The sequence below is a fragment of the Bicyclus anynana genome, chromosome 13, assembly GCF_947172395.1.
Source record: "Bicyclus anynana chromosome 13, ilBicAnyn1.1, whole genome shotgun sequence".
NCBI classification, from domain to species: Eukaryota; Metazoa; Arthropoda; class Insecta; order Lepidoptera; family Nymphalidae; genus Bicyclus; species Bicyclus anynana.
In genome coordinates this window covers 4,853,076-4,865,875 of record NC_069095.1, presented here as the reverse complement: position 1 = coordinate 4,865,875, position 12,800 = coordinate 4,853,076, and the positions used below count along the sequence as shown (strand labels likewise).

General features: G+C 36.8%; 1 protein-coding gene across 4 annotated transcripts in view; it reads left to right on the top strand.

Moving 5' to 3' along the window:
- The window catches only part of LOC112046233 (endoribonuclease Dicer), a 67,851-nt gene extending 55,866 nt beyond the window's left edge, over positions 1-11,985 (top strand). For all 4 annotated transcript variants that reach the window (XM_052884982.1, XM_052884981.1, XM_052884980.1 and 1 more), the window contains exons 28-34: positions 333-524; positions 2,341-2,445; positions 3,295-3,450; positions 4,033-4,244; positions 4,754-4,907; positions 5,750-5,934; positions 7,694-11,985. In XM_052884982.1, the coding sequence (XP_052740942.1) occupies positions 333-524; positions 2,341-2,445; positions 3,295-3,450; positions 4,033-4,244; positions 4,754-4,907; positions 5,750-5,934; positions 7,694-7,850 (1,161 nt within the window). In that variant the 3' untranslated portion in view covers positions 7,851-11,985. The remainder of the gene's footprint in view (positions 1-332; positions 525-2,340; positions 2,446-3,294; positions 3,451-4,032; positions 4,245-4,753; positions 4,908-5,749; positions 5,935-7,693) is intronic.
- The last annotated feature ends 815 nt before the right edge of the window (positions 11,986-12,800 follow it).

The window sequence follows — 12,800 nt, the reverse complement described above, 5'->3', positions numbered from 1 at the left end:
CTTCAACTGTTGGGAAGCTACACTATCCCCGAGTGATATAGGCTATATATTATCCCCGTATTCCTACGGGAACGGAAACCACGCGAGTGAATTCGCGCGGCGTCTGCTACTAGTTACCTGACTACCTGTAATAAATCAGACTTTCGAGAATGTAATATGATCCGACAAAACGCCTTACACACTATACCTACTCGTATATTAAGTGTAGTATTATGAGAATGTTTTGTAACACAACATAATGTATTTAGTAGAAAAATATAGGTACCTACCTACCTACAATGACCATGTAAATATTTTTTGAATTCATAAACTGACAAACCTTCTGTCTCTAGATTCGTCCAACTTTCCTGATCGGCATGCAGTTTCCGACCGAGGACGCATTGAGTGGCGAACTCTCCGACGAAGGCTGGGATCACATCAGGCAACGATTTGAGGACTGGGAGAATAGAGCTGAAACAGAGCCGTACGGGCAAGCACAGAACTCCATGCAATGTTACATACGGCACCAAGCTGTATCTGATAAGGTAAGTGTCCTTTTTGGGATACCCAAGAAAAAAAAACACTGTTCTGGTAGATCGATGCTGTCAAGCGGTTTTCAGGGAGCTGAATATGGTGATGAATATTTCCGTAATGTATAACAGTCGTGATTATGAAGCGAATGCCTATGGCCTTTTATTTATTGGAGTTTACTCCTTAAGATTCGATTTTTCATATGTAGCCCCCGGTAAGGGCTATAAAAAAATATGGGCAGTAAAATTCGATGAACGAATGACAGCGTTACGTTATTTGTGCGCAACCTATTCTGCGCACCTTACACCGTGCGCCAGCAATGTGCACGCTGTTGGCGGGCGCGCATGCCGCAGCCTGCTGTTCCTCGGTTGCACACCTTTCACTTTTCAGGCGTCCGTATTAAGACGTATAGGTGTATGCTGCGGGGCAACATACACTTATTTAGACAGTCGATCTGAAAGGTAAACTCCATTCGCGCTTCGGAGCTGATACACACTTTTTTTCATTTTATTGATATGACTTAACAATTATTTCTTGGCAGTTTGTTGGCGAGTTGACGCTAACTAATTGATAAATTTAATTATAATAATTTAATTACTAAATAAACACTAAGATAACAAAAAATCTTACAACCTGTATCATACCCGTTATTACATGACGGTTTGCTTCGTTGCAACCATAAGGCGTAAGCGTAACCCTAAAGATACAAGCTTTATGGATAAAAATAATGTCAGGCGAATGGTTGCCACGATGCCGAAGGCATGTTTTCTCCTAAGAAAAGATATACATAATATGGTTAAGGGTTACCTTACTTACTTTCATACTAGGCCATCGCAAGCCTTTAGAGTGGCTTTATGACTGACTGCCTAATGTTTTTTAGTATTTCAGTATGGTGAAGTTTTAAAACCAGTCAAGACTATATAATAAAATATAAACTTTAGTCCTTCAACTTAGCGCGATAATCGTTGTAAACTTTAGGTGATATCAAAGTCGAACGTTAATTTGTCTATGAAAAAAATAATACGTATAAAGTCTTGCAATAAAAAGTTTGGGATGTGATAATTTAAACCATATTTAGTAGTAGGTAATATTACATAATTATTATATTTACCTGTTTATCTTTTTTTGTATGTTTGATCGTTAGAATTTAATAATCTCAAATTCCGGATGGATTTTAATTTAAATACTATTTTGGGAACTGAATGTATCGAAAAACTAAATGTGTGTCTGAGAAACGAATATTTTAGGTATAGGTTTCGTATAAGTAGACGGTTTTGGAAAGTCCTAACTCACAGATCAGGCAAATGTGCAAAAATACTATTGTTGTACAATGTTATATGATTATGAATAGTCATAAACACACAATCATTACAACTAATGAGGGAGGAAGAGGATGTTCTTCATTCTTCAGTGATGTTCTGTTATAAATTTCATTTTTACGTAGACTGAGTTGCTGCATCACCAACAAGGACTTATATAAAATTGTCTGTGTGTGTGTTCCATGCGACGAGTTAATCATAAGCCAGCATTAGATTTATCACCGATCGGCACTCCTCAATATCAGGAGGTCGTGAGAGTATAAATTTTCCTTTTTGTACAATATAAGTTTAGTGTAAGTTTCATGACAGTTCGATAGAATGGAAATCCAATTTGAATTTCGATTACTCTGTGACAATATGGTAATTTGGGACTGATCTGATGATGCAGTGGAAGTGTGGTTAAAGGCATTCCTACACAAAATAAACCCATCAAGGTTCAAATGTCTTAGCTGACAATTTGGGGCTACATGAGTGTATTCTTGAGTTGTCTATTAACTATTGTTCTTTATAGTCTGTCGCAGATAGCGTGGAGGCGCTGATAGGCACTTACCTGTGTAGTGGAGGGATTGCATCGGCTGTGAGCTTCTTGGAATGGATGAGGATATTGCCACCAAAGGTATGTATATAACTATTATAGTCAGTATATTCCGGGAAGTTCGTTTACTTTGGATGTAACAGCAAGCATTCGTTACAGTGCGTGCGCGATTCACGATAATAGTACGTATTGTGATCTTCTTGACAGGCGACTGTCACCCGCACCATGCTTATCGTACATAGTATATAGTTTTACACACCAACGCGCTATCTGACAACCATTTACGAACAAACGCTTATCTGTACGCCTTACGACTACATCGCAAAGTTCCTGGGCGCACTCTCCGTAATAAATCTTATAAAGAACCGACAGACAGACAACCTTTCGGCAATTTTCCAACGATTGCAATTTAGCCAGTGGTGTAGTTTGCCTTCGAGGGGCCCAGTATCAAAATTAGATAGACTGGCGGCAAATCCCGAAAATCTCTTTAGCAGTTTTTAACCGACTACCAAAAAGGAGGAGGTTCTACGTTCAGCTGTATGTATTTTTTCTCGAGATTGAGAGCTTACACATTATTGCTTCCTACTTAAGGGGCCCCTGTAGTTCGGGGGCTAAGTATATATAGGTATACATTAACAATTTATATCAACTAAAACACTATTTGTAAGTCGGCCAGTGAACGCACTATACAATATACCTACTAATCGAATAACATTTACGTCATCTAAGTCTGAAACTGTTTTAACCTCTGACAAGAATCAACAGAAAACACAATTTCATTATTCAAGTCGATGGAAATAGGTAGCTGTTTAAACAAAATTACATGTTACAGCAAATTCCGAGTCTGCTATCAAATCCTGGAATCTCATGAAAACTCCCTTCAGTTTTAAATTTTCAGTTACCTAACCCTTTACGTGTGTTTCTTTTCAGGATAACTTCATGGGATATTTAAATAGGAAAGTGGAGACTGTGATAACGCAAGGAAAAAACACTGTGACCGAAGTGGACTGGCTTTTGAACCAATGCCGTGGAGACATTGAAAATATCCTCAACTACAAATTCAAGGACCCAGCTTTATTGCTTGAGGTAATTAATTACTATACTTTTTCTTTTAAGTTTGCAACTTTTTTTCATCACCAATATTTTGTAAAACAATTAACAAAAACATGTATTTACCTACGATTCAAAATGAAAGTATTGTTATTACTGAATATTAACTTTAACATTGACTATCGAAACTACATATTATTATGAACTAGTAATTGAAGGATCACTCTATATTGCTTAATTTAAATACTAACTGTCTAGTTTTAAATCTGCGAATTTACTTCTCACTAATATTTCGTTATATTAAGGGTCGGTTTGTCACCTTCTGGAAAGTGTGGGATAGCCTATTCACAAGTATTGTTTTTGTCATTTGACAAAGTAAGAAATTGACAAAAACTACCCTTAGATAGTCTAAGGGTAGTTTTTGTCAATTTGTCAAATTTGGCCATGTTTTATCAGAAGTGAAACTGTGCCTAAATGTAAAACAAAGCAATAACAAATGTATTGACTTATACTACCACTAGAACATTTCGTATCAATTTTTAACGAATTGAACTTTCATAATAATATCTACGTTAACAGAATAATATAGTGTTATCTATCATCATCATATCTTTCTAGGCCTTGTCTCATGCCTCGTACATACGGAACCGTTACACAAGGTCGTACGAACGATTGGAGTTCCTCGGCGACGCCATCTTGGATTTCCTTATAACGTCCCACATTTACGAGAACTCTCCTAAATTGAAACCAGGGGAGCTGACAGACTTGAGGTCTTCTCTAGTGAATAATGTCACATTTGCGTCTTACGTCGTCAAATTGGGTTTGCATAAGTGAGTATTGTATTAATTAATAGCAGACGTCCCACGGTTCCCACCGTAATTCCCGTACTTGTGGGATATAGCTTTCTGTTGGTAAAAGAATTTTAAAAATCGGTTCCGTAGATCCAAAGATTACCCCCTCAAAATCTCACAAATTCACAAAATTTACGCCTTTGTAATATTATACATTAGCGGACGCGAGTGTCGGAAAAACGGGTTGACATCAGAAGTGGGCGGATTATTGAATGGGAACTTATCAGATCTCACGATTCCCATTAAGTATGTTACCTATAAACCCTCGAGTAGCAAAGAATAACCTTGAGTGAAGTCCCGGACTTGTGACCGTTGTATGTAAGGTTAAAGACGTCTACTAGACTACTACTACTACTAGACTAGTTTCTTTCTCCATTCAAGTCGGACGGATCGAGCATCACGACAAGAATGAGCTAGTCGCCACGTAGGTGAAATTATATCTATTAGTATTTGCTTTGATTATATAATTTTTTTTCCAATTTTGACAGATTCCTGTGCACGCAAATGAACGCTAGCTTAGAGAATGCGATCAAGACATTCGTGGAACATCAGGAGGAGAGGGGCCACGAGATCGTCGAGGATGTCTTGTATCTGATCGACGAGGAGGACTGTCGCATTGCGCAGTACATTGACGTCCCTAAGGTGAGTTTTTGACGTTTTTGACGTGACAACGTCTTATAATTCGATAGAGCCGGCTGCACACTCGAAAAAGATGACGTCATGCGTCGTTCCTTCGCTCTAGGGTTGCCAACTTTTTTTACAAGAAATAAAGTATATTCTGGTCTATGAAGATTATTAAACAGTACCTATTATAGAAAAACGAACATTTTCTTTTAAAAATGCAACCATTCCATCAGTATTTTCTTATGACGTTGTCACGTTCAACTATCGTCAGTTAACCGACTTAACAGTCGATTCTTTTTGAGAGAATGTTTGCCATAAATTTTGTTTCTGCTGTGTCGACTTTCCGTTACGTTACGTTATGTTACGCGTTGTAGTTCAGTACAGTACGTTTGTATAGCGTTTCTCTGAATGGATAATCCTAAATTGATCCGATTTGGGAATCGCACAAAGGACCTCTGTTGAAAACCAAAATATTGAGTTAGGTGCTTATAAAAGGTACCTTTTCAGTTGTGTGCATTTTAAGAAGTTAAATATCACGTGTCTCAATCAGTGAAGAAAAAACATCGTGAGCAAACCTGCATACCAGAGAATTATCTTAATTCTCTGCGTGTGTGAAGTCTGCCAATCCGCATTGGGCCTCGAGACTCGAGCTCAGCAGTGAGCCGAATATGGGTTGATGAGCATAATGCTGATGATGAAGTCTTTGTTCATGAGCAAGAGACATTTTTTTAAATTATTTTGTCGATGTTTTCAATTTAATGATGATGATGATGGTGATGATTGTGATGATGATAGGTACCTGCGCCAAAAAGTCGTATTTTTATACATGTGAAAGTTTTTTTGAATCCTTTTAATTGCAGACCCTCAGCGACATATTCGAGTCTATAGCCGGCGCCATATACCTGGACACGGGCGGCGACCTACAGACGGTGTGGTCGGTGGTGTACCGCATCATGTACAAGGAGATCAACGCCTTCACGCTCAACATTCCGAAGCAGCCCGTGCGGGTGCTCATGGAGACCATTCACGCTTGCCCTTCGTTTGGGTGAGTTAATATAACCTATGTATTACATTCAAAAGAAAAAATTATGACGGCCTCCGTGGCGCAGTGGCATGCGTGGTGGATTTACAAAACGGAGGTCCTGGGTTCGATCCACGGCTGGGCAGATTGAGATTTTCTTAATTGGTCCAGGTCTGGGCTGGTGGGAGGCTTCGGCCGTGGCTAGTTACCACCCTACCGACAAAGACGTACCGCCAAGCGATTTAGCGTTCCGGTACGATGTCGTGTAGAAACCGAAAAGGGGTGTGAATTTTCATCCTTCTTCTAAAAAGTTAGCCCGCTTCCATTTTAGATTGCATCACTTTCCATCAGCAGACAATGTAGTCAAGGGCTAAGTTGTAAAGAATATAAAAAAAAATGTGCTTTATTATGAATATCGACAACAAAGTTGAATAAAATAAAATGAAGATTTCATTTAAGTTTAAATACCAATATTTTTTTACTCTTAAATTATATCTATACTTCGTCCGCGTAGAATTTAGTTATTCACAAATCCCTCGGGAACCATGGTTTTTTCCGGGATAAAAAGTAGCCTATGTGTTAATCCATGCTATAATATATCTCAATACCAAATTTCAGCTAATTCGGTTAAGTATTCGAGCCGTGAAAGAGTAACAAACATTCATATCATTAAAATCATCAGTTTTCGCAAATCTCGGGAAACCATGGATTTTTTCGGGATAAAAAGTACCCTGTGTGTTAATCCAGGGTAAAATCCATTTCCATTCCAAATTTTAGCCAAATCGCTTCAGTAGTAGCGGCGTTAAAGAGTAACAAACATCCAAACATACATTCAAATATCCATACAAACTTTCGCGTTTATAATATTAGTATGATCACCTTTTTTTCAATAGTATAGTAGTAGTAACACATTTAGTAGAAGATCCGAATTGGAATCCTTCACTCATCTGAGGACCTAGTGGCAATTTGATACCGTGACGATCGCGTTAACGTAAACGCGAATTTCTAAGGAATCGAAACAGCGCCATCTAGTGGCACTACTGCACAACTGTTTCAATTCCATATAAATTCGCGTTTACGTTAACGCGATAGTAACAGTATGAAAACATTGAAAACTCCCACTGGGCACACTGTTTAATGGGTGGAAAGTTTTCTTAGAGGGACATGTCCCAATTTTGTATGGAGGCTGGGCCTTTATTCCCAGTAAACATAAAATATAGGGCTTAAACCCCAAAATAAAACATTTTTGGAACCCGCATTTTTTTTTAATTAATTAAATAAAATATATTTTTTTCGTTAACTGACAACATTAAGAATTTTTATCATGGCCACATGCTTGTAACTCACACCTTGACAGATTGTTAGTGATCTTCTCGTATTCGCGTTCGTTTATGGCGTTTTTAAAGCAACATAAGGATTTTTTTGTTTAATGCTTCTCTGTCTACGATTTAATGTTTCTTTTTGACATTTGACAATATTACACTACATTGACAGCTTACACCGGATATGAATTCAATTCCAGGAGTTTTATTGGCTGTTTTGTACACTTTTACTCCATTGTCTATGTTTTATTTGTATGTTTTATTTGTAGACAAGGGAGCGAAACAAAATAAATATTTTTCTAATTAATGCGGGTCCCAAAAATTCTGAAAATTATTTTCTCAACAGCAATTTGTATCTTCTATCCGTAAAAAATACTATCGACCTGCTTATAAATTGTAAATAATAAAGGCCCATTTTGGGACATGTCCTTTAGTAAAGCTGCCATTTATATTGATTCCAGGGAGACGAAACAAACTACATCAGGCATTCCAAAGATAATGATACCTGTCACGTTTACAAAGCAGGGCATCCAGCACACTGCCTTTGGTGTCGGCACGAACAAGTCGCAAGCGAAACGAGCCGCGGCCAAATTGGCGCTCAAAATACTTGCGGTCTAAGGCCGTAGTCTAAACTGCTTATTTTTTTAAAAAAAAAAAAACAATCTATACTACAGCCTTTCTTGATAAATACTGTTTACCAACAAATACATTAGAAATGAAGGTAGGAAACGCATGTCATTCCGTAACTTATTTATTTTAAATCATGTAATATTTGTTCATAAAATGTTATATAAAATATATTAACCATATCTAATTGTTCTAAGTTTATTAATTAAACTAGCTGACACCGCGCGGTTCCACCCGCGTGGTTCCCGTTCCCGTAGGAATACAGGGATAAAATATAGCCTATAGCCTTCCTCGATAAATGGGCTATCTAACACTGAAAGAACTTTTAAAATCGGACCAGTAGTTCCAGAGATTAGCGCGTTCAATCAAACAAACAAACAAACAAACAAACTCTTCAGCTTTATTATATTAGTATAGATTTTTTTTCATTAATAAAACAAGTTAATTATAATTATTATTAGGTGTGAAATCACTAGTTATTATACCCTCACTTTTAATTTGTTTCTTAGTAAACAGTCGTCGTCGTCATCAACCCATAATCGGCTCACTGCTGAGCTCGAGTCTCCTCTCAGAATGAGAGGGGTTAGGCCAATAGTCCACCACGCTGGCCCAATGCGGATTGGCAGACTTCGCACACGCAGAGAATGCAGATAATTCTCTTGTATGCAGGTTTCCTCACGATGTTTTCCTTCACCGATTGAGACACGTGATATTTAATATTTTAGAGCAGTGATAGCCCAGTGGATATGACCTCTGCCTCCGATTCCGGAGGGTGTGGGTTCGAATCCGGTCCGGGGCAATGCACCTCCAACTATTCAGTTGTGTGCATTTTAAGAAAAAAATTAGTAAACAGTACTCATCAAGAAAGGTTGTAGTATAGCTATTATGTTTTTTTTAAATTATGATGAATTGATATTACATAATGAATTGAAAATATACTATTAATTTATATGAACAATTTTAAAATAATAATGTATATAGCTTGGCAACTTCGTTGATGACACTCCCATGATGTGGCGGTGAAGGACAGCGCAGGTGTGAAGTCGTGCGAGCAGGGCAGAGGGAAGAACTGAGCGGATATGAAGTTATGCGCGCGGGGCATCGCTACCCTCCTTCCGCCCCCCGCAGACCATCGGGAGTGTTACGAACGAATATGCTAAGCTATAACAACAGGATATAAATATTAGGGAAATTTGTGTAATCTAAATTAAAGATAGATATTTTTAACCCCCGACGCACAACGAGGGATGTTATAAGTTTGTGTCTCTGTCTAAGTGTTTGTCTGTCTAGATGTTTGTCTGTCTACGTGTCCTTAGCTCTCGAACGGATGAACCGATTTTCATTTTCTCGTATTTTTTAAAAGATTTCTTATTCCAGAATGTAAATTTCTTCATCCGTTTAATAGTTATTGTAGGAAATAGAGGTGTTTATTGTTACTCATGACTGTCAGGGGTTTTTTGAAAGGAGACCGAACATTTGGGGCCCAACACGATACAGAAAAAAAAATTGGAAAAATCCTTTATTACCAAAAATAATTAGAATTCACAATTGTTAATACTTTTTGAAATGTGTGTTTTTTGTTGTCTTGCATGATAAAGTATGTACTTGTTGGTACTTGCCACTATCTTGATTATGCAACTGTCAATCAAGCTAAAATTTAACCAATTTTAAACTGATATAACTATTTAATAAAAGACACTAATTTGGACATTGTAACCTCAGACTAATTAAATAAGGACCGTATTGATAGATGTTATTTTTCTGTCAAAGTATATGATCAGCGATCTTTTGCGATTATATAAACTGTCTGTAAAGAATTGATGTTTCGTAGTTGTAATCGTGTACATCGGTTAAAGAGCTCCGTTGTGTAGTTGAATGGTGTAAAAAACGCATAACAACTTTAGTATAAGATAATCATCTCATCTTTCCTCACAAAATGGAAATTTTATTCGTGAATTTGGATGCGATACTAGTCCTTATGTAGTTAGTCTGAGATTGTAGAGGTTCATTCATCAAATCTGGGTCCACCAATGTATGAAAAATGGTCCTTCCTTTTAAATATTAACTTTCTTTGTGTTCCATATTGATAAGTACCTAGATATTTTTAGTCACAACAATATTTATTTTATTTAATCGGTTTTGTTATGAGTTTTAGTGAAAAAGTGTATAAAATCTCTGGGGAATTCAATAATAGTAAAACATTTACTATTGGTACTTTCGAAAAGTGTCGTGATTTTCCATGTTATAAGTTTAGATATTTTATTTTGCAAAATTATTTTTTTTTATTATTTTTTTTATAAAAGTATCCTAGTCGTACCATATGCTGAAAAATTACTTGACCGTTGATTTTATCCTTGAGAATTATTTTTTTAAGGTTTTTTTTCATAAACAGTTTTTATTACATGTACTTTTAACGTTAAATAAACGTGTTTTTAAGCTAGATGTACAACTTTGCCTAGTACATTTTTTTTCAACGTGACCGTTAAAAGTACGTGCAATAAAAATCGTTATACATAAAAAAAGTAATTAAGATCCGTTTTTTGGAAAAAAAAACTCACTTTGTAGACGCCTAATTAATTTTACAGCACAGTATATTTTAATTCACTATTTATTATTGTAATTTTACATTTATGTTGATGAAATAAGATTAAGTCACTGTAATATCTTGTTAATCAAGTTAAAAGGACTAAGTAGCCCTTTGACTCGCGTTCAAAACTGACAAAATAGGGAGGGTTAGGACTAATTCAAACTTGTTCTAAGATCCGGCATAATCAATATATACCCTCATCATCATCAACCCATATTCGGCTCACTGCTGAGCTTGATTCTCTCAGAATGAGAAGGATTAGGCCAATAGTCCACCACGCTGGCCCAATGCGGATTGGCAGACTTTACACACGCAGAGAATTAAGAAAACTCTCTGGTATCCTCACGATGTTTTTCCTTCACCGTTTGAGACACGTGATATATTTCTTAAAATGCACACAACAGAAAAGTTGGAGGTGCATGTCCCGGAACGGATTCGAACCCACACCCTCCGAGGCAGAGGTCATAACCACTGGGCTATCACGGCTCATATACCCTCATCTGTTATTTATTAGAGATAAGAAATAAATGATAGATACGTGTTGCGCTGTCACTCATCACCATTATCACTACATTTATATCAGTCACTAGAAATTTTTCGCGTGTAAAATTGCAAATTAGAGATGTGAAGAAGCGATATACAATAACCAGAAGCGCTAAGACTTTGTCCGCCATTTGACCTTAGTCCGTAATCCGGCCCTGTCGTAGGCCGACCGCATACACTCGTTTTCCGTTTTCGTTTTCCTAATGCGCAATTTCGATTTGGAATTCCGTGAGACTAGCGCAGACTTTTTTATGTTTTTCTTCATTCGGAATTGTAGGTATATTGTCGCAGGGGCTCGCGTTCGTTACGTACGCATGGAATTGTTCCGTTCGGAAAAAAAACTACATGTGCGTCATTAATTGTACTTACCTATATCATATTCAGTTCTCTGAACACGGAAAACGGATTCTGAGGACGAATACGAATAACAAGTGTATTACATCTAAAGCTGGTCTTAGTGGACATCTATCTAAGTATAAACGACTTCCCTGCCAAATTTCAGCTTTGTACGTTACTCGTTTATCCCATAGTGTGTCTTGGATAGGTCTTTAAAAATATTGTAAGTGTGCTAACATAAAATGCAATTGTATGTAAATTGTAACATAATAGCAATGTAAAAGCTATTCTCGTGTCATAAAGGAGGTGTGTAATATTTTCAATTCCAATTATTAGTACCTATTTCTACTGAATGGTGAGAGAAATGAATGTACTTACCCTGTAGTGTCCAAAACAATAAAATTATTGTCTGGCAAGTTCGCTGATAAAACTCCCGGGGGTGTGAAATCGTGCGTGCGGGGAAGTGAGGTGCGTCAGTCGTGGGTTTTTCATTCATCGCTATACGCCCCCCGGCCCGCTCCTGCATCGGGAATGTTACGAACGAAGTTGCCAAGCTATAATGTTATGCATTTTATTTTTGTGAATAAATGTCGATTTATTATTTACTTAGATATCGTACCTATATTTAAAAAAATGATATATTAAAACTATATTATATTATTAGCTGTTTTATTTCTAGATTATTTTATTCCTATTAATAACTATCGGATGCCCACAACTTCGTTAGCGTTCCTTCCTTTTTCCATAAAACCATGAATATCGCCGGGATAAATACAAATATCGCGCAATGCCTATCCCAGGGTAGGCGAACCTTTATGCATCAACGTGCCATTTTTTAACCGACTTCAAAAAGGAGTTCTAAAAAATGTTTAATAGGGTCATTGGCGTGCCATCAAATAATTTTGACTTTCTGATTATTTGGAGAATAACAATAATAAATACTATCAAAACTCTTTATGAAATAAAGTAAACAAAAGAGGTACATTTTGGAATGTTTTTATTACACGCATAAATTAAATTATTGTAAAATTAGTGTGACTTCTGTTGCTGCAGGTTAGATGACAAATAATTTATGTCAAATACCTACTTTACACATGTTTTATGATCGGCGACGTGCCCAAAATATTGTGTCGCGTGCCATAGGTTCGCCTACCCTGGCCTATCCTCTATCTCTATCTAACAGTTATAGTCCAGAAAAACAATGAAAATTTTAAAAAACTTTGTTTTTAATTCATTTATAGCGTTTAACGTATAAAACGATTTGTAATTCTCTTGAGTTTATGGTTGAAAAATCTCATGGAATGGGAATAACTGTGATCGTAAGGATAGCTAAGTGGAAAGTAGCCTTAGATGGAGTGAGATAGCGTGCCTTGAAGGGGCCTTGTATCAAAATTGTAATCATTGCCCAAATGAAGGGTAAAGATTTCTCAGTAAAGAAACAAAATGATAGCTTATAGTAAATGACAGTGACTTAA